The 23,759-nt window shown below is 39.5% G+C and overlaps 1 protein-coding gene across 1 annotated transcript in view; it reads right to left on the bottom strand.

The window, feature by feature from the left end:
* Positions 1-23,759, bottom strand: part of RNF169 (ring finger protein 169) — a 104,043-nt gene that overhangs the window by 36,260 nt on the left and 44,024 nt on the right. The window contains exon 2 of the mRNA XM_075546277.1: positions 22,955-23,028. Within this exon, the coding sequence (XP_075402392.1) occupies positions 22,955-23,028 (74 nt within the window). The remainder of the gene's footprint in view (positions 1-22,954; positions 23,029-23,759) is intronic.

The raw sequence follows: 23,759 nt of genomic DNA, 5'->3' as shown, positions 1-23,759 counted from the left end.
CCCGTTAGCAGTTTCTGTCCTACATTTTGTAGCACAGTCGTCATTAGTGGCCCTCTTGGAGGTTTTGTGTAGGGATTTGAGTACATGGTCTTTAGGAATTCTTACTCTGAAAAAGCTTTCAGGGAGTGTCCAAATGTAGCATAGAAACTTGAAAGAGAAATAGCCACTGTTTGTCATAAAGTATCTGCTTCATATAGCTTAGTTTATGTAATCCTTAAGAGCTCTGTTTGTAGCTATCACTACCATTTTATAAATACAAATGTTATTCATTATTATACTATATAATATATAAAACTATGTTATATAAATATTAATAGTTACAATTAACATAAAGAACTACTGAGTATTTCTCAAAATCAACAAAAATACTAGAGAGCTCAGAGCTTAGAACATACCTTTGACATTAGAAGTCAGTTCTTTTTCTAAATCATTTTACTGGGGGTTCGCACAACTCTTATCACAATCCATACACACATTCATTGTATGTCAAGCGCATCTGTGTATTTGTTGCCATCATCATTCTCAAAACATTTGCTTTCTACTTGAGCCCTTGCTATCGACTTCTCATTTTTTCCTCCTCTCAGCCCTACCCTTCCTTCCTCACGAGCCTTTGATAATTTATAAATTATTTCAAGTCTTAAACTGACCAACGTCTCCCTTCACCCACTTTTTTATGTTGTCCATCCCCCTGGGAGAGGGTTATAAGTAGATTGTTGTGATCGGCTCCTCCCTTTCCCCCCTACCTTCCCCTTACCATCCTGGTATGACTACTCTCAACATTGGTCCTGAGTTTATCTGTCCTGGATTCCCTGTGTTTCCAGCTTTTATCTGTACCCATGTATATCCTCTGGTCTAGCCAAATTTGTAAGGTAGAACTGGGGTCATGGTAGTAGTGGGGAGGAAGCATTAAAGAACCAGAGGAAAGTTGTATGTTTCATCGGTGCTGTACTGCACCCTGACTAGCTCGTCTCCTCCCCACGACCCTCTGTAAAGTGATGTCCAGTTGCCTCCAGATGGGCTTTGGGTTCCCACTCCGCACTCCCCCTCATTCACAATGAGATGATTTTTTTGTTCTGGGTCTTTGATGCCTGATACCTGATCCTATCAACACCTCATGATCACACAAGCTGGTATGCTTCTTCCATGTGGGCTTTGTTGCTTCTCAGCTAGATGGCCGCTTGTTTAACTTCAAGCCTTTAAGACGCCAGACACTACATCTTTTGATAGCAGGGCCCCATCAGCTTTCTTCACCACATTTGCTTATGCACCTGCTTTGTCTTCAGCAATCATGGAATGCCAGGTTAATAGAACAAAATGCTCTTGCATTGAGGGACTACTTGGGTGGAGGCCCAATGTCCATCTGCTACCTTAATACTAAACCTATAAATATATGTACATAGGTCTATTTCCCCATCAACATATATATTTACATATATGCATGCCTGTTCTATAAATGTTCTTTGCCTCCTAGTTCTTTCCTCTATTTCCTTTTACTTTCCTCTTGTCCCACTATCATGCTTAGCTTTCATTTGGGTTTCAGTAATTCTTCTCAGTTACATTGCCCTTGATCAAGCCCTACCAGGCCTCCTACACTCTCCTTGCCCTTGATTTTGGATTACTTGTTCCCTTGTCCCTGGGTTTGTTAACACCCACTTCCTTTCCCCCGCCTCCCCCTCTCCCAGGACCCCCATTGTTTTCTCCTCCAGATTGTTTAGCCCACCTATCATATCTTGATAAACATGCAGAGATAATAATATGCACAACAAGACAGAGCAAAACAAAGCAACAAAAGAAAATAAAACAAAAACGACCGAGAAAAAAAAAAGCCTGTAAATACTTCAAGGTCTATTTGTTGACCTATAGGAGAATTTTCTGGTCGAGTCTGATGGGGTGTCACAGCCTGGCCCCAAAGTGTATTTTTGGTATTCTTCAGGGACCTCACTGCTCTGCTCCCCTTGCTGTTCTGTTGCACATCCTTAGTGTTTTGCCTCAGTATGAGGGGTCAGATTGAACACAATTCCCACACTGTGTCTCCAGTGTCGTCCCCTGTAGGGCTATGGGTCAGTGAGGGACGTCGTGTCTCATAGTGCAGCCGGCCATATGGTCCTCTCTGTGCATTGGCTGCTCTGAGCAGGGATATCCTCCTCAAGGCTTGGTGGGCCAGGATGTGCTCCTCTCTCTTTCCCTCCCCCTTCATTTGTTCTTGTATGCTCTGATCAGACAAGTGCCTCTCCCTGAGCTACAGTTTCAGTGCTGTCCTCTGAATTGTTTTGGGGGGAAATAAATCAGTTTTTCAACTTCAACACTTGACATTTTGAGCTAACTCTTTGTTGTATGGGGCTCAGAAAGTGTGAGAAGTGTATGCAAAAATACTGTATTTGGGGAGTAGGAGTTAGGACGGACCAGTTGTGAGAATGGTGCAGGACTGGGGAGAGTTTCATTCTGTTGTACATAAGATCAGCAAGAGTAAGAAACAACTTGATGTAGTTTTCAATTTTTTAAAAGCCCTTCATAAGTCCTTGTGATGTGTTCATCAAGAAGCTCTTTCAAAACCCAGTAGGATCCCAAAACCCAGTAGGTATATGAGCACATTGATATAGCACAATGAATTTAACTCTCTGCCTTGAATTTAACTGGCCCAGCAGATCCCCTTAGAAGCAGGTTTTGGTTCGACCTTTTTTTTGAAGGTGATGTAATGAATTAACTAAGAGTATTACTGACAGAACCAACTGTCCATTGATCACAGTGAGGTGCTTTACACTGTGTGTGTAAGTAGTTACTAGAACCCTAGTAGCAGTACTTTCCCTCACATTACTGATGACTGGTTGCCAGCGAGTAGATTTCAACCCATAGCAACCCTATTTGCATAATTTCTAACTTCTGGCTATTTACAAATAGGCTGCATAATGAACTCCAGTACACATTTTGTTTTGTGGGATATATTCTAGAAGGAAAACTTAATTAGTGGTGAGATCCAGGAATGTTCCAGTGTCCAGGTTGATTTTACCATTAGTGGAGGAGGAGGATGACGGCTGCTCGTCGCCTGGCAAGCACTCACATCTGTCCTCCTTTAGCCATGAACACAGTGACCTGGCACTATGAAATTAATTTGCCTTTCCTTATGACTAAAAATGGTGAGTACTTTTCCATGGATTTACAGGTGATTTGAAAATTCCCTTTCATGAAGTGTCTGTCCACATCACTGCTGTTTCTAAGTGTTTGGTTTTCCTGTAGTAATTTGTATGAATTATTTTTTGGATATGAGGCCACTGTCAAGAAAAAAAAAAGTACCATATATAGACATTCGATAAGCATCATATATATGAGGGGCCCTGGTGGCAGAGTACATAAAGCACCCGACTGCTAACCAAAAGGCTGATGGTTCAAACCGATAAGCAGCTCAGTAGGAGAGAGATGTGGCCATCTCCTTCCATGCACATTATAGCCTTTGAAACCCTATGGGGTGGTTTTACTGTCCTTACAGGATCACTATGGGCTGCAATTATCTCACGGAATAGGGTTTAGGTTTTTGGATGGCTGATTATGTGTGTCTATATTTTTCCTTACAGACAATCCCATGTAATTTCACTCTCTTCATGGTGTCTTTTGATGACAAAAGGTTCTAGGTTTAAATGCAGTCTAATGTAACTGTCAAAGAGCCCTGGAGATTAAGTGCTTGGCTGCTAAATGAAATGTTTGTGGTTCAAACTATCAGCCATTCCCATGCGAGACAGATGTGGTCTACTTCAGTAGAGATTTACAACTGTGGAATCCCTGTGGGGCAATTCTACTCCAAGTCAAACCAACTCAACAGCAAAAGATTGGGTTATTTTTTCAGTCTTTTACCTTACAATTAGTAGTTTTTATACGCTGTTTAAGACATTTTCCTCACTCCAAGGTCATGAGAATATTCTTGCATGCTACCTTTAAGGAGCGATGATTTGACTTTTTACACTTAGATCAACAATCCAATTAGAACTAATTTTTCACAACATAATCTAGGTATGACAAAATGAGCACATATGGAATGCATAGGTCAGTAATACAGGTATTTATATGCCATCATCATCCTAATCCAGATGTAGAATATTGTGTACTACCCCTAAAAGTCCTCTCATGCCCATGCCCATGCCTGTTACCACTCATCTCCCACGCCATCAGCTTCAGATGATCACTTATCTGATTATCCTGAGGATGGATTCCTTTGCCTGTAACGAAGTCACACTGTTCTGCCCGGCTTCACTCACTCAGCATGTTTCTCATCAGTTACTGAGTTTATACAGAGTAGGTGTGTTTTAAAGTTTATAAAGTAATTGCCAAAATGTTTAGTGTTTTTAACATTTTACACCCCCACTAAAGTTCCAGCTAAACCACATTTTGACCAACACTTGGATCTGTCGGCCTTTTAATTTTAACCCTGTTGGTAGGTGTTTAAATAAACAGATGTACTTCCACATTTCTTGCCTACATATGACCCTGCCTTGAACTTAAAGACTCAAGAGTTAAGGAACTGATTTACCCTTGGGGACAACTGTAAAGGCTTAGAACTGCCATGTAGTACTTTAAAAACCATCCCTACCTCCACTCTATCCCCTCCAAAACCTAAACAAACCCAGAGTCAGGTAAGTCCTGATGTACTCTCATACCTCCTTGGAAGTCACTCTTAGTGTCCTAACAGATAATGTGTTATACACGTTTTCTTCTACTTAAACTTGTCTTTAAAGTTTAAGTCTATGATCCATTTTAACTTAAGTTTTGTATATGGTGTCAAGTAGGAATCAAGACTCACTGACTTTCTCGTGGGCTATTTGGGTTGTTCCGGCACCACCGTTGCAAAGACTGTCTTTTTGCCATTGGGTGACTTCTGTGTCTTTGCAAACATCTACTATCTATTTCAGGGCTGTATTCTGTACAATTGAGCTATGTCTTTTCCTTATGCCAGCATTTTAAGAACTACAGCATTGGAAGTCTTGAAATCTGGTAGTGCAGGTCCTCCAGTAATAACAAGGTCATTGTTCACAGACATCATGATTCACATGCAGAAAATGTACTGAAATCTACAAAAAAAACTGACTAATACTAAATGAGTTTACCTAATTAGCAGAATAGATAAAAATTTTACCATCAATGGTATTTCTATGTATTACAAATAAATAATTAGGAATTTTAAAAAATTAAATACCATTTACAATAAGAGTACTTCTTAGAGAAATTAAATGAAATATACAGCAAGTTGATTGGTCTAAACAATCAATATAATTAAGGTGCTAATTCTCTCCACATTGATCTATAGAGTCAAAGCAACCCACATAAATAGCAACAGGCTCTTTTTATTTTCTTTTTAGTGGAAATGGGCAAGTTAGTGGTACAATTCATAGGGGTATGCAAATAGCTGAGAATAGTTAAAATATCTTTGAGATAAAAAAGAACAAAGTTGAAGGATTAATGCTACCAGATTTCAAGACTTACTAAATAAAGTTAGAGAGATTATGAATACACCCACAAGTATACAGACCACTGCCTTTTAAGGAAGGAACGAAGGCAATGCAACAGAAACAGGACAGTCTTCCAACAAGTGATGCTGCAACAACTGCAACACCAGATACACACACAAGAATCTGTTCCCATACCTCATATAATATGTAAAAATTAACTCAAAAACCTAAAGTTATAGAACTCCTAAGAGAAAATCTATGTGACCTTGGGCTGGACAAAGAATTCTTAGGTATAACCCCCAAAGTACAATTCATAAAAGAAAATAGTTATAAATTAGTCTTGATTAAAATGAAAACCTACTTTCATAAAATATTTTGATCATAAAAAGACAAGCCATACACAGAGGGAAAAATATGCAAAGCATATACCTGATAAAGGTCATAAAAAGAGCTCCCCCAAACTAAAAAATAAGAAAATAGCCCAGATTTTTAAGTGGGCAAAAAATGTGAACAAACATGTCACCAAAAGAGAATACATAAAAGGCAACACATGAAAAGGTGATCAACATCATTTCATTATGGAAATACACATTTAAACCACATAATATCCACACCACTACACACTTATTTCAAAAGAATAACGAACCCACTGCCATCTAGTTGATTCTGAGTCGAAGAAATTCAAAACAGGGTTTCCAAGACTGTTTATCTTTACAAGGCAGAAAGTCTCCTCTTTTTCCCATGGAGCAGCTGGTGGCTTTTAACTTGCGGATAATATGCTTACCACAATTGTATGTAGTCATTAAAAATGCTGACATGCTTCTATATTTATTGATATGGAAAGCTTAATATGACATACTTTACACAGCAGCGTATTATCTAAAATGTTTTTCTCTTTTTTAATTTTAAAGCTTAGATTTAACCTAAAGGAGTCTTGGTGGCACAGTCATTAAGCACTCAGCTGCTAGCCAATAAGTCAATGGTTCAAACCCACCAGCTGCTCTGCAAAATAAAAGACCTGATGATTTGCTCCTGTTAAAGTTACAGGCTAAACACTAAGGGCGTGCAACAGAACAGCAAAGGGAGCAGAGCAAGGAAGTCCCAAGGGAGTACCAAAAATAGACTTTGGGGCCAGGGCATGGTACTTCATCAGACTCAACCGGAAAATACTCCCAAAGGTCAACAAACAGACCTTGAACTATACAGTTTTTGTTTTATTTTTTTTGTCATTTGTTGTTGTTTTGTTGCTTTGTTTTGCTCTGTCTTGTTTTTGTGCATATTATTAACTCTGCAGGTCTATCTAGATAAGATAAGCTGCATAAACAATCCGGAAGAGAAAACAATGGGACCTACCGGTTCCAGGGGGACATGGGAGAGGGCAGTAGGGAAAAGGATGTGGTGTTAACAAACCCAGGGACAAGGGAACAACAAGTGATCCAAAAATCAGTGGTGAGGAGGGTATAAGAGGCCTGGTAGGATTTGATCAAGGGCAATGTAACTGAGAGGAATTACTGAAACTCAAATGAAGGCTGAGCATGATAGTGGGACAAGAGGAAAATAAAAGGAAATAGAGGCAAAGGGCATTTACAGAGGTCTAAATACAGGCATGTACATATGTAAATATATTTATATGTGAGATAGGGAAATAGATCTATATGCATATATTTATAGGTTTAATACTAAGGTCACAGATGGATATTGGGCCTTCACTCAAGTACTCCCTCAATGCAAGAACACTTTGTTCTATTAACCTGGCATTCCATGATGCCCACCTTCCAGACACGATTGCTGAAGACAAAGCGGTGCATAAGCAAATGTGGTGAAGAAAGCTGATGGGGCCTGGCTATCAAAAGATTCAGCAGTCTGGTGCCTTAAAAGCTTGAAAGTAAGCAAGCGGCCATCTAGCTGAGAAGCAACAAAACCCACATGGAAGAAGCACACTAGCCTGTGAGATCACAAGGTGTTGAAAGGATCAAGTATCAGGCATCAAAGGAAAAAAAATTGTATCATTGAGAATGAGAGGCAATGAAGAGTGGAGACCCAAAGTCCATCTATAGATAACTGGACATCCTCTTACAGTAGGGATGCGGGCAGAGAGGAGCCAGTCAGGGTGCAGGGTAGCAACGATGAAGCATACAACTTTTCTCTAGTTTTTAAATGCTTCTTCCCCTCCACTATCATGATCCCAATTCTACCTTACAAATCCAGCTAGACCAGAGAATGTTCTCTGGTAAAGATAGGAACTGGAAACACAGGGAATCCAGAACAGGTGATCGATCCCTTCAGGACAAGTGATGAGAGTGGCGATACTGGGAGGGTGGAGGGAAGGTGGAGGGTAGAAAGGGAGAACCGATTATAAGGATCTACATATAACCCCCTCCCTGGGGGATGGACAACAGAAAAGTGGGTGAACAGTGTAAGACAGAAGAAAATAATAATAATTTATAAATTACCAAGGATTCATGGTAGGAGGGAATGGAGGGAAAAAAATGAGGAGCTGATACCAAACGCTCAAGTAGAAAGCAAATGTTTAGAGGATGATGGCAACAAATGTACAAATGTGCCTGACACATGGATGTTTGAGTTAGACGAGTCCCCAATAAAATTTTTTTTTAAGAGAATGGAATCACAGATTTGACAAATGTAAAAAAAAAGTTACAAGCTAGGTGAGTACAACTAATAAAAGTACAAGACAACTCTGGGAGGAACCCAAGAGTTAAAGGCAACAAGGGTAATTCCTATGACACACACAATCCCACAGTAACGGTAATAACAAGACTCTATAAGAGGTACATGGGTAGGCATAGGTTGGGAAGGCGAGTGGGACTACACCAACAAATAGAGATAGCTAAACAGAGGTTACTTTTATGTATGAGCAGGGTTCCAAATTTTTGTTTAAAAGTTTTATTTTTTCATTCCATTTGTCCATGAATTTTTAAAAGTCCCCTTAAGTTTATATGTACTACAAATACAGCCATGTACACAGTACAGTTCAGGAGACAGATGATGCTTTCTACTCCTGTAAAGAGTTACAGTCTCTGGAACCCACAGGGGCAGTTCTACCTTGTCCTTTAAAGGATCTCCATGAGTCAGAAATGAGACAGAGACAGTGAGTTTGATTTTATCTACAGTAAGGCATACAGAGGGCAACACTATGAAAACTTCTTAGCCATAACCAAACAACTTAAAGGAATGTGCTTCTGGGCCTGGGGGTCTTGAGGACATTATGGTCAATTGGCATATCATGGACAACAAACACAGTGCTCTACATCCTAATATGGCGAGTAGTGAGTGGGGTTTTATAAACTTCTGAGTGGCCATCTAAGGTGTAACTACTGGTCTGTCTGTGTCCAAAAACAAATCAGAATAAATAAAATCAAAGATGCATATAACAATTATTGGAAAAGTCTAATGAACTACATGTATCTCAGTCTCCATAACCCTGAGACTGACTGGAAGAACAAGATGGCACTAACAACTGTTACCAATGGCTATAGAAGGGAACACATCAGAGGAATTTAGATAAAGTTGGAAAAACATATAGAAAAAAATTTTGAGAGGAAAAAAAAAAGCCTACTGGTATGTTTGAGACTGACAGACTCAAAGACTATGGCCATTAGTCACCCTTTAGGCCTGAAACGGAACTCATCCCTGTGGCTCAACTTTCAGCATTAAACGGGCACAAGGTGATTATCACTAACGAGGTACCACTCCTTAGAACAATCAACCATCTAAGAACAAATGAGTAGCATTGCCAGGGACAAGGCTCAGCTGGCAGGAAGGGATGGGACAGAAGGATAAATGGACGCTATAAACACAGGGAGGAAGTAGAAAGAGTGCTGTTACATTGTAGGGATTGCTATAAACATCATGAAGCAAAATACAGAAGAAAAAACAATCTGCTCTATAAACTTTCATCCAAATCACATTTATATATGTATGTATATATGTATATATACACATATACACAGTGCCTAAGAAACCCTATGGGGCAGGTCTATCCTATCACATAGGAATATGGTAACTTGAACAACAAAATATAGTTAGATAAGACAGTCTTAAATACAGTTACTATTAGACAGCAGGATTGTTAGTGATTTTCTCTCAAACTTTTCTCAATAATTTGGATCTTTTTTTCTTTTACAATGCACGTTACTTTTATAAGCAGGAGAAAAACTATTTTATTAAAAGCCTTATTACTCAAATATTTTAACAAGATATTTGATTTTATACTAGAGAAATTGTTACAAATACTACTACAAGTTTCCCTAATTTGATTCCCAAGTGTCATTGAAATCATTTTATTTTTGTCTAAACCATATAGTCAGTCACACTAGTACAGTAATCGTATAACTACTGATCCTCTTTCCTTATAAAGGAGACAGAGAAAGACAGCATATTGCAGAAATAACCTGACAAACCTGCAATGCTAATTAAAATGTGATCATGCTCTGAATTTCTCAGGTGTACTATTGTACTTGACAAAGCTGTTTCTCCTCATCTGGTACTTACTTGCTACTAGCAGAAAAAGAAAGCAATGATACATTGCTAACACCTTGAGACTTAAACTATCCTAAAGATAACAGCTTGTCCTCCTGTAGTCAAAACCAAATCTGTTTCTAGCACAAAGTTGGAAAACTTACTCGTTTGAGAATTTTCCCTTCTTTTCAATTCCATACAGTTTGCTTGCTCTAAAAAAAAAAATCACGGAGAGTTCATGCCTACTTCCTGATTCTAGCAAAAGGCATGTCAGCACATGTCTAAAGTGAGCATTTCCTCAAATATTAAGTCACAGTATTTCAGAGAAAAGAGTTTCTAAAATAGCAAATGGTGGACCTAACAAACCCTAGAAATATTAAATCTTTATGGAAGATATATCTCAGAGAAGAAATACCCTTTTCAATAACTGGTGCTAGGAAAATTGGATCACTACCTGCAAAAGAATTAAACAGGGCCCATACTTCACACCACGTACAAAAACTAACTCAGGATAAATTAAAGACTAAATATAAACCCTAGAGCCATAGAGATCATCATTGAAAAACCAAGAACAAACTTACGGCCCTAGTACAAGGCATAAATACACTACCAAACACAATGAAAAATATCCACTTTATAGAAGACAAAATAGAGAACTGGAATCCTCTAAAAATACAACATTTATGCACATTAAAAGACTTCATCAAATGAATTAAAAGAGACCCCACAAATTGGGAAAAATATTTAGCAATGATGTAGTAGATAAAATGATTTCAAAAATCTATGGAAAACTATAACACCTTAATAAGAAAAATACAAATTACCTGATCAAAAAATAGGCACAGATATGAATAGATTAATTTACTAAAGATGACACTCAGGTGGCTAACAATCTTGTGAAAAATGTTCAAGTTCATTAGCAATAAGAGAAATACAAATTAAACCAACAATAACAGACCAGTTCATACCAATACTCTTAGCAAAAAAAATTTTTCACAAAATAACAAATACTGGAGAGATGAGAACATTCGTACATTGCTGGTGAGAGTATGAAAATGTACCACCACTATGGTGCTTCCTGAAACAAATGCAGATACAGATACCTTGGGATATTGCAATCTCTCTACTTCAAATAAGACCTCAAAGTAATTTAAAAAAAAAAAAGAAAAGATATATGCACACATCTATGTTTACTGCAGCAATTTCTGTAAGAGCAAAGAGATGGAAGCAATCAAAAACTCAAGACTGTAGAGGAATAGATAAAAAATTCTGGTACAGTCATACAATGGAATATGACAAATCACTAAAATCATGAAATAAACAATGATGAGTCTGTCCAACACTTGAGACATGGACAAAGTTAGAGAACATAATGCTTAGCAAGTTAGTCAATCTCATAAATATTTATGGCACCATTACTATAAAGAAAAAGAAAAATGGTTTTCACACCAAAGAATAAGGAGGATAAAGACAATGAGGTGGCCAGGGGCAGAGGCTGAGGTGGGGTGGTAGGGTCAGAACACTATGCATGGCAGGAGGTAAGGGGACCATACCACATGTGGGGGAGTATTTAATGGGATACTGTTACTGATATGATTTGATGAGCTGTGCTGTCTAACTACCCAGAATATGCTTTTCTTTGCAATTATTATATTCCACAAATAAAAATGTATAATATACACACATATATTCATATGAACCAAAATTAATCAATAAAATGGATATTTCTTAAGGAGAGAAAGAGAAGTGACAGCCTTAACAACCCTCAGACTGCTCCTCCATCAGATCTAAACACTGGTCTGAGGGGCTGGAACAAGGGAGGGAACGTAGGAAAGAAAAAAGTTACATCTCCTAAAGTAAGGGCTTAGAAACTAGATGATCAACAATTGCATGTAACAAGGACCCTAGGTGTAAGATTTATTTAGTGCACTGGAGAATTAAACGATACTAGACAAACTGGTCCATCTGCAAAGATTTTATGATCTAATAGGAAATAAGTTTTTAAATGAGTAAACAACCTAGTTCTTTTAAGCATATTTTAAGCTTTTCAGGTTAAGTATAAGCTTTTTAAAATAGATAAAAGTAACAAAGAAAAAGCTCAACATTCAGCTCACAATTTATAAGTGAAATGTTCAAGTTTTAACAAGAGTACACGCTATTCTGCGAGTGTGAAGCAAAAAGGCAATAAAGCAAACCAAACTCCCTGCGGTGGAGTGATGCCAGCCCGTCACCATGCAGGACAGGGAAGAGCTGAGACTATACCTCTGTGCAGGAGTGGAAAGCCTCATCTTTCTCCTAGACGGAGACAACACATGGCAGAAACAAATGGTAATTCAAAGGTAGCTAGGTCCTAAAAGTGTTCTTACCTTGGGGGAAAAAAAATCCCTTTACAAAAGGGAATGCCCCGTCAGGGCCATCATTCACTTCAGTGACCCATCGACCACATCTGATTACTCTGCTCCTGAGCCAATGACTACGAATTGCATGCTTACTACTTCAAAAATTTACTCAGCAATGGGAAGAAACAAACCAGTGGGGAGGGGAAAAAAGAGGAGGTCAGCAAACTAATTCAAAGAAAGCCGAAACCACACTCCTGGGAGCCACCGCACTGTCAAAAGCAGCTCATTTTTCCTATTCCAGAGACAGAAGTAGCCTGGCAGCCAAGGCAGTTTTTCACCCTGTACCTTCAGGGCCAGGGATTCAGATACGAAAAATAAGAGCATGCTGGATTGTCTTTCCCAACTCTAACAGAAAACAACATTATTTAACCATGTGGTCCAAGTTAAGTACCTGAAAAAAATTACAGAGAAACGATGATGTAAATACACAGGCTTAATTCAATCTAAAGAATTTACAGAGATCAATGAATCTATTATTTTCAAAGACAGATGCCTAACACGCTTGTATGCTGCTGTTACGCTGCTAGGTGCCACAGAATGGTCCCTCCCACAGCAACCCTGTACAAAACAGCATGAAGCCACTGGGCCCGCAGCATCCGCACACTCTTCCTGGGTTTGTGCCCACAGCCTCACAGAGAGTAAAAAACTAAAAAGAGATCAATGACATAATTCTTCATGAAAAAACTGTCTTTTCATTTCAATATGTATTTACTGCACACAAAAATTTCACCCTCAATATATCAAGAATGAAAACTGAGCATGTTAATACTCCATCTATTTGAAACCCCCCAAAATCATAAAACTTATATCTTAATAAGTATATAAGAAAAACAGAAAAAGCAAGCCACCATTAGTTATTATCAGAAATACCTCAAAGATGGAAAGCAGGCTGATTTTTACCTCTGAGGGTTAAAAACAAGCAATTCATATACAACATATACACCAAAAAACAAACCTGCCATCACGCAGTCAGTTCTGACTTCCAGCAACCTTATAGGTATATCAGAACTGCCCCTCAGGGTCTCTGAGACTGCCAGTCTCTAAAAGAGCAGACAGCCTGCCTTTCTCTGGCACAGAAATTGGCAGACAATAATGATAAGATGCTCCATTTCACTAGTAACCAGGGAAATAAATATTAAAATGTGCTATCTGTATCTGGAAAATTAGCACAATATTGAAAATAATAAAAGTTTGGCAAGGATCTGAGGCAAAGGGACTCTTACTGTGGGTGAGAGAGTAAGCTTGTAAGGCCTTTTTAAAAGGTAATTTGCTAAAAAAAAAAAAAAGGGTAATTTGCTAATATTAAAATTCAAAAGGTGAAAATCCTCTACATTGCATTTTGTTTATTTTTAACTTTTTATTGTGAATTAGAGGGTGTACATTTCAGCTAATCATTTTTGTATTCAACAACTTATCAAACTTCTCAGTATCTTGCCCCCCCCACCTTTTTTTTCTTTTGTCCTTGTAGATTATCTTATCCTTCACCATAGATAATGCCTTCTAGCCTATTGTGGCCCCTCCCTTCTTCTCCTTTCCACCTGGGGAGTCATCAAAGTCACTTTGGGGGTATGAAACCTCCATCTTGCTGTTTCTCTTTACAACAATGGTCTGATACAATCGGTGTGCTTTTGTGATGGACTAACTTCACTCAGCATAATGCCCCCATGTTGATGAGGTGCTTCAATTTCACCATGATGCTTTAGCGACCCACTGCGTGCATGTGCCAAGGTTTATTTATCCATTCCTCCGTTAATGGGCGCTTGTGGACACTGGGACAATGAACATGGTTGTGCAGGTATCTATCATGTTATGGCTCTTACGTCTTTAGAATATATACCAAGTAAAGGAACTGCTAGGTCAGATGGTATGTCCAGTCTTAGTTTGTGGAAGTGCCATACTACTTTGCACGGTGGCTGTACAGTATATGAGGGTTCCAATCTCTCTGCACCTTCTCCAGCATGTTATTTTCTGTTTTGTACTGAATTTTGCTACCAATGCTGGCAAGAGGTGGCATCTTTCCAATGGCTAGTGATTGTTGGTAGCCTGGATGTCTTCTTTGTTCACGTCCTCTAACCCCCATTTCTGGATTGCCTTTTTCTGTTGAAGTGTTCCAATTTCTATAGATTTTAGATTAATCCCCTGTATGTTATTACCAAAAAATTTTCTCTCAATCTGTGGGTTCACTTTTTACTTATCATTTTATTAGGGTCTCAAACAACTCTTATCACAATCCATACATACATCAATTTTGTAAAACACATTTGTATATTCACTGCCTTCATCATTCTCAAAACATTTGCTCTCCACTTAAGCCCTGGGCATCAGCTCCTCATTATTCCTCTTCTCTCCCTGCTTCCCCCTCCCTCATGAGCCCTTGATAATTTATAAATTATTATTTTGTCATATCTTGCCCTGTCCAAGGTGTCTCTTCACCCACTTTTCTGTTGTCCATCCCCCTGGGAAGAGGTTATATGTAGATCCTTGTAATCGGTTCCATTCTTTTTACTCTTTGAATACACTTAAGTATCTTTGTTTTAGGGGGTTTCAGTTATCTACCTGTCTTCTGTTGTGTTTTTGCTGCAGTTATGTTTGGTAGTGTGTTTAGGTCCTGTCTTAGGGCCCTTAAGTTTGTCCTTATTTTTTCATTGAAGATCTTCACAATTCTGGGTTTCACTTTAGTTCTTTGATCATCTTGAGTTCATTTTTGTATACAGAGGAAAGTATGAGTCCTGTTTCATTCTCTCCAAATGGAAATCCAATTTTGCCAACACCATTTGTTGAAGAGACTATTGCTTCCCCATTTAATGTATTTTGGCTCTTTGTCAAAAAATAGTTCTAAGTGGATGGATTTATTTCTGGGTTCTTTTATCTGCTCCATTGGTCTATGTTGTTCTCACTGTCTGTCTCAGTACCAGATTGTTTTGACTACCATGGCTTGGTAATATAGGTTTGGAAGTGAGAAGCCTCCTATTTTGTGCTCCTCCTTAAGCAGTGCTTTGCTTGTCCAGGGTCTCTTTCCTTTCCATATATAGTTGGTAATGCGTTTCTTCATGTCTTTAAAGAATCATGTGGAATCTATTGCTTTGGGTGCTATTGACATTTTCTCTGCACTGCATTTCACTTCTAGAAATCTAACCTAGTCACATATGGAAAGATATATGTATATGGGTATTCAGCATAGTGTTTCATTCAAATAGGAGGGGGAAAATAATTCAGGTGACCAATGACAACAGAACTGTTACAAAAAGTATGCCTTGTTCATACTATGAAATATCATGCAGGATGCAGAAGCACCTAAAGTACTTGTACTAGCTTTATAAAGACACCACACACAACCAAAAAAACTAAACAATTCACACATTATGAAATTTTTTTAAAGTTATAAGACTAGCTTCTTTTAAGTATTTGTCATCAGATTGTGCCATCCCATACCGCTCTCTATAGTAGTCACCTACCAGGTCACCTCGCTGTCGCTCCTTCATTTATGGCAAAGCTAAAACACACATGTACTCTCAGGGTCTATGTGCCCTCTCAGCTCTTTGACCTTCTTCTTCTAACCCTTTTCCTCTCTACCATCCAGTTCAGCTATCTTTTCTCATCATCATACCTTACAGCTTGTACTGTCCAATAACTAAACCACCTCATAAGTCTCTCTCTTAAGCCTCCCACATTTAGACCACCACTATCTGACTTTCCAGCCTTGCTTGAACACTACTGACTGACCCCACTTACACAATTCTTTGTCACCACCTGAACAGCCTATCAACCCCATCACTCTTTCACACCCTTCACATCCTCAATTCCTTCCTAAATAAACTAAATTCCATGATCTAAAACTACAAGACTTACAAAGTCCACTGCATCTCAACCACAACTCCAGCAAAAATCCAACCTTAGTACAATTTACTCAGCTCTTTGCCAACTCGAGTCCTTTACTGATCTTACTTCCATTCTTGCTTTATGTGAAGTGGAATGCTAGAGGCTTCCTCAATATCCACTCTCCCCTTTCTTCCTAAGGGAACACTAGTTTTATTCAAGAAGCTCATATTCCACCTAAATCACGATTTTCCAGGCATTTAGAGGGAAGAGTCTATGAAACTGGACTGTAAACTACAAATGAAGTCACTGGGTGGGCCTCTGGAGAAAGCACTTTAAAAGAACCTGATTCAGCTGGCATGTGTCCCTTTTCCCTTCTGCCTGGATGGGATGCTAGGGAAGGATCACCTCTTCACAAAGAGACGGGAACATATGACCATGTCTGAGTAGGAAGACAAAAGGCGCAAGCCTAACCCCCTGACACCTTATCAGTCCACCTTAGTTTTTGTTGTTGTTGTTACCTGAGAAAAACAAGACTCCTAATCTGTTTAAGTCATTGTTTGGGGGTTTCTATATGGATCAGCCCCAAGGAAGGATATCATATCAAGCTCAGGAGAGGGTCAGCATTGGCCACACAGAGGAAGGTCCCCCGGAAGGATGGTTCACTGGTTGGAACAATGGACTCAGACAGAGCAACAATTGTGAAGATGGTGCCGAACCGGACAGTGCTCTGCTCTGTTGTACATAGGATCGCTGTGAGTCAGTGACTAGAGAACACCTGACAACAACAACCGTCACAGAAAATACAATCCCTAACGTCTATGTTCATTATAGTGTCTCTCCTATGATAAGAACCAAAGATCTTTTAAAATGGATAAATAATAAGTGACTAGAGGATTTACATTCTTATTAAAATGTATATGTATATAAAGATGAATATAGACATAGATAGCTATCAGATCACATTGATGACTTCCCATCACCCTTAGAATAAATGTAAGCTCTTTACCAGGTCAACTAGGCCTTTCCTGATCTGACCCTTCTAGTTTACCTCTCTCAACTCATCTCTTACCACAAACTCCACCTACACACTCAGCTCCAGCCACACGGGCCGTTTTGTTACCTGAACAAGACAAACTTGTTGCTGTCTAGGGCCCTCGCACTGGCTGCGTCTTTTGTGTGGAATGCTCCTTCCTCATCCCTTAGAGGCTTGTTTCCTCACTTCTTTCAGGTCTCTACTCAACTGCGCAGCCTCTGAGAACCTTCCTGGACCATTCTACGTAAAACAGTCATTCTGCATCTCCTCTAGTTTCCCTCACACTCCCCTCAGTCTCCTTATCCTGCTTTATTATTATTATACATTACATTTGTTTGCTTAGTCATTGTCTGTCTGCTCCTTTGAGTGGAACCTCCCGTAGGGCAAGGACTTTGCCTTTCTTCCTCTACACCAGGCATACTCACACTACAGCCACATGCACCCGCCGAGGACATTTATCCGGCCCGCTGGGTGTTTTTGCTCCATTTTGATTTTTACTGCAAAATAAGATATGTATAGTGTGCATAGGAATTTGTTCATAGTTTTATTTTAAAATATAGTCCGACCCTCCAACGGGTCTGAGGGACAGTGAACTGGCCCCATTATTTTTTTAACAATTTATTGGGGCTCATACAATTCTTATCACAGTTCATACATATACATACATCAATTGTATAAAGCACATCTGTACAGTCTTTGCCCTAATCATTTTTTTCTCCACTTTTCTTTTTTTACATTTTATTAGGGACTCATACAACTCTTATCACCATCCATACATATACATACATCAATTGTATAAAGCACATCCATACATTCCCTGCCCCAATCATTCTCAAGGCATTTGCTCTCCACTTAAGCCCCTTGCATCAGGTCCTCTTTTTTTCCCCCTCCCTCCCCTTTCCACCCTCCCTCAAGTGCCCTTGGTAATTTATACATCGTTATTTTGTCATATCTTGCCCTATCCGGAGTCTCCCTTCCCCCCTTCTCTGCTATCCCTCTCCCAGGGAAGAGGTCACATGTGGATCCTTGTCATCAGTTCCCCCTTTCCAACCCGCTCACCCTCCACTCTCCCAACATCGCCCCTCACACCCTTGGTCCTGAAGGTATCATCCACCCTGGATTCCCTGTACCTCCAGCCCCCATATGCACCAGTGTACAGCCTCTGTCCTATCCAGCCCTGCAAGGTAGAATTCGGATCATGGTAGTTGGGGGAGGAAGCATCCAGGATCTGGGGTAAAGCTGTGTTCTTCATCGATACTACCTCACACCCTAATTAACCCATCTCCTCTCCTAAACCCCTCTATGAGGGGATCTCCATTGGCCGACACTTGGGCCTTGGGTCTCCACTCTGCACTTCCCTTCATTTAATATGGTATATATATACATATATACATATATACACATACATACACACACTTATATCTTTTTTTTTTGCATGATGCCTTATACCTGGTCCCTTGGCACCTCGTGATCGCACTGGCCGGTGTGCTTCTTCCATGTGGGCTTATTTGCTTCTGAGCTAGATGGCCGCTTGTTCACCTTCAAGCCTTTAAGACCCCAGACACTATCTCTTTTGATAGCCGGGCACCATCAGCTTTCTTCACCACATTTGCTTATGCACCCATTTGTCTTCAGCGATCCTATCATGGAGGTGTGCAGTCAATGATATGATTTTTTGTTCTTTGATGCCTGGTAACTGATCCCTTTGGGACCACTCGATCACACAGGCTGGTGAACTGGCCCCATTTAAAAAGTTGGAGGACCCCTGCTCTACACTGTGCTTGGTACACAGCAGGGCTCAACAGACAACTGATGAACAAACACTGAAAAAAACTAATGTGTGTGTTAGCGAGCATGTGCCGGGGACACTATAACACACACTGAACTGCGGACTCCTGGGCATCTTTGAGGAAGAGTGAAAAGGAAGGTGGAGAGTGACTTTCACATTTTGCTCTGCACTGTTTTTCTTATGTTAAAAAAGACAAAACTGTTGAACTTAGGGGAAGTCATTTTTAAACAGACAATATAATAAATATGACCAATTATACCGAATTGTCCATGTAAAAAAGGCCACTGAATTTGCAAATCTTTTTTATATTTTATCCAAATAAAACATTTTTTAAAAGACAAAATCAACTATAAAACATAAAGCAGGAAAAAGTTTAAACATATTTAGAAATATAAACGTATTCACAGAATCATAAAATTTTAAAGCTCACAGTGACTTTCCAGAAAACTTACTGTCACTGAATCATTTCTGACTCATAGTGACCCTGTGACTAGGCAGAACTGCCCCTTTAAGTTTCCAAGTCTATACAACTTTATGAGAACAATCAGCCCCAACTTTCTCCGGAGGATCAGCTGGTGGGTTTGAACTGATGGCCTTGCAGTAAACAGTTCAATCGTAAACCACTATACCACACAGTGACTTTAGGAAGTTTTAAAACCATAGGTCTTCAATATCAAAGGTATAAACAACAAAAGAAAAAAATAGATAAACTGATTTTTTTAAGCAATAAAAATATTTATGTATCAAAGGACTTTATAAACAAAGCGGAGACAACCTACTAAATGTGAGAAAATAAACTATTTAGAAACCAAATAGCTAGCTGGTAAGAGTTTCATAACCTGTCTATTCAAATTTTCTATGATTCAACAACAAAAGGGCAGACAACCCAATTTAGAAATGAGCAAATGCCTTGAACATGTGTTTTTCCAAAGAAGAAATACAAATGTCCAGTAAGCACATGAAAAGATGTTCAACACCATTAGCTATTAACGGAATTTAAATCAAAACCACAAGAAGACAACACTTCATATCCATTGGAATGGCTATTAGAAGAAGAAAAAGCAAAATAACAAGTATTGATGAAAAGGCAAATTGGTAGAACTCTTCTACAAGGTTGATGATAAAGTTTTCACCAGATACTGGGGACTGTCCGGAGCCATGAGGCCCGGCCATTGCTTGGAATTTATTAGCCTGAGCTCTCGGCATTCTTCTACCCCAGCCTACGTGACAGAGCACTGCAGCTGTAAAGCTTGAGCAAAGAAGGGGTAATGCTCTTTAGATAAGCACCCGTGTCCTGCATCCCCTTGATTGGGCAAAAGATCGTCTTCCCCTATGCTTGATTTGCATGTACATGCCACTCCTCTGCGTACCTAATTGAAGACTGTAAGCCCTTATTGACCCATCGGCAGGGCCCGCTCCCCTGAACTCCCTGATTGGCCTGTTGCCAAGGTAGCCTAATCTGCATGTGCGGCTGAGGCTGCCCCCTTGGCTGGCCCTTATAAGCTGTGACTCTTTGTTCATTAAAACAGGACTTGATCAGGATATTGTCTTGTCCTCATTCTCCGTGCCTCTTGTACCCCCCAATTCCCACTCTCTCCCCCAGGACCTACGGTGAACGTCCCGCGGGCCGGGACAGGGGAAAACAGTTGGTGTTTCCTCATAAAGTTAAGGACAAAATCAGCAATCAAACAGCAATTGTACTCCTAGGCACGGAATATCCAAAACACTTGAAAGTAGACACAAACAGAATGTTCATTGCAGCATTAATTACAACAGCCAGAAGCAGAAATAGCGCAAGTACGGATTCACCAACAAGTGAACAGATAAACAAAGGGTGCTATCGCCGGGGAGGCTTAAACAGCAGGCCTTGTGGTGAACAGACTGCACCACCAGGGCTCCTGCAGCATTCTTCAGCTATAAACGGAAATGATGCTTGGATGCACGCCACATCATGAGGGACCTAGCGTAACATTATGGTGCATGAAATAACTCAGGACACAGAAGGATAAATATTATTTAAGCCCTCTTAGGTGATTTAGAATAGGCAAATGAACAGAAAAATAACGTTTACAAGCAGTTACCTGGGGCTCGGGGAAGAGAAAGATAGGGAGTCATTACTTAAAGGGTACTAAAAACTTTTAGGAAATTTAAAGGATTGATGGTTGTACAATATGGTGAATATAATTAGTCACTAAATTGTATAGTTAAAAATAACATAAATGACATATATTTTGTTACAGACATATTACCACAGGTTCTCTGACCTTAGGAACTTGCTAAGACATGCTTCAGTTCCTGAAAGAACAGACTTCCTTCACCAAACTAGTTTGTTCTTAAACCCAACTCACCTCAGAACCACCATAGAAGAATCTATGAGCAAATAAAACCTTTTACCATAACTAAAATAAGGGGAATAAAATTTCTTGTTAACTTTTTATAGCCCTTGTAATAGTTGTTACTGTCACTTAAAGAAAATAATAAAGTATACCAAATAAAAAATATATTAGAAATGTGTCACACATGACTCTTCCTAGAGGAAAGGCTCTCCCTCCTAGGGCATCATCAGGTGCGGCTAATGGTTAAGTAACTAGCGATTGTCCAAATGCTTGTGGTTTGAAGCTGCAAGCCTGCTGATGTGCTTCTGAAAGGGGATAGCCTTGAAACCCTGTGGAGCTGCACACAGAAGGGTTTGCCATGAACCAGAAGGGATTTAATGGCAACCAGCAACAGGCATTTATAAGCTTGTTTTGCTTGTTTCAGAAAACATACATTCAAAGAGACATCTTTTGCTTTCTCTAGTTTCCATCCAAATGTTTAGTAACCTTTTCATTTTTTTTACAACTTTATGGAGGCCTATTTTACATATTCTTTAATTCACCCTTTTTTAGTGCACGGTTCAATGATTTCTAGTAAATGTGCTAAGTTGTAGAACACACTGTGAATTGGTTTTATCACTAATAAAATACCTCATACCCATTTGTTGTTGATCCCTGAGAGTTAAAAAAAAAAATCTAGTAATTAACTATCGCTTTCTACTATCTTTGCTATCTTATCTCTTGCTAAATAACATTTCATTCTGTACAAAATGTTCCAACAATTTTTCTTGCTTCTGTTGTATGATGAAAATTAAGTGGATTCAAATATTCACATACAAAGTGATTTACCTAATCCATCATGAAGATAGATGGGGATGAGTAGTGCAGTAAGAGGGCCAAGGAAGAATGGTACAAACCCAGTATCATACTTCTCATCACTAACCATTTTGAAGCTTTAATTCTCCCAATTAGCTTGAAAATATGATGATAAGGACACAGTCTGAAGCTTCCCCAACTGCCAATGTTCTCCTGCTACAAACTACCACCTTGCTGACCTACGTATCTTAGTCTTTCTGGAGGACTTAACAGTGAAGGCAATAAAAGATAAAGCCAACTACGTGTAGTTAGAGGAGCCCTGCAAGATAAGCAAAAATAAGACAAGCTATTATTATTAAAGGCACATGTTAAAGGTGCCAAGAAGACCCCTGTCTGTGGCCAGTAATACAGCCAGTGTGTCATTGGCTCTGTGAGCCCATGTTCACCTTTCAAGGAGTTCTTGGTTGAGGTTTATGGTACTTCCACTCTGGTTATCCAATCTAACTGAGCAGAGTATCAGGTGGTTGGCTGTTGTGAGGTGTCAGAATCAGTTCTGATTAGAGCCACCCTGGGTAGAGTAGAGCAAACAGTGCCCAGTCCTGTGCCAACTTCGCACTTGTTGTTTGAGCCCACCCCAGCCGAGGGCAGATAAACACAGGCTCTGTGTCGTAAAGAAGAAAGCCAAGCTAGAAACCTGCTGCTGCAGTCGAGTGGACTCTGACGTGTGATGGGCCCATGTGCTCGGGACCAGCACGTGGACTCCCCAACAAGCATTCTTTCTTCCTTTCTTCCTTTTTTCAACCTCAGGGCATTCTTTAATAGCATTATTTCCATTTAAGATGGCTGTCGTGATCGCTTGTCCTCTTTACCTTTCTCAGGCTTTCATATTCTTCACGAAGCTCCCCAGGTTTGCTCAGTTTGATTGGTGCTCTGAATATAAACTCTGGAAGAAAGGAAAAGAAAACATTTTTGAAAGGGCCGTCTAGAGAGAAGCCTTTTTCTACTGCTCCCACACCTTACAAAGCACATAACAACATGTGGCCCTCTTTAACTTGAATATTCATTCAGTTAACAGTTATAAAATGGAGTGTTCTAAGCACTAAGGAGAGTAAGTAAAGTCCTTGCTCTCATGGAGCTTACAACCGCGTGGAGAAAAACTGACCAGGCAGAAACAATTGTGCGTGTTCAATATAATTGTCAGTAAGTACTACACACTGTAGAGTCAGGGTTCTCAACCTTCCTAATGCTGCGACCCTTTCATACAGTTCCTCATGTTGTGGTGAGCCCCCCCAGCCATAAAATTATTTTCGTTGCTACTTTGTAACTGTCATTTTGCTGCTGTTATGAATTGGGCAACCCCTGTGAAAGGGTCTTGGCCCAAAGGAGTGGCAACGCACAGGTTGAGAATGGCTGCTGTAGAGGAAAATAAAAGGCAGGGTGGAAGGAACAGGCATTCCACATAAGGCGGTCTACAGAAGACTCGCTAAGTCACATGTCAGAAGAACTACGGGAAAAGCTCGACTTAAAACTATTAGTTCATTACCATATGCCATTTAAAATGAATTCTTCTACTCATGATAGTGTGTGTTTGTTTTCTTAAAATCAGGTCATATCCTATCATTTTTATTCTCAAAAGCACTCAGTGGGTTTGATCAGCCTACAGAATAAAGTCAA

Source organism: Tenrec ecaudatus, chromosome 4 (assembly GCF_050624435.1).
Source record: "Tenrec ecaudatus isolate mTenEca1 chromosome 4, mTenEca1.hap1, whole genome shotgun sequence".
Lineage (NCBI taxonomy): Eukaryota > Metazoa > Chordata > Mammalia > Afrosoricida > Tenrecidae > Tenrec > Tenrec ecaudatus.
This window is presented reverse-complemented; position numbering and strand designations above follow the sequence as displayed.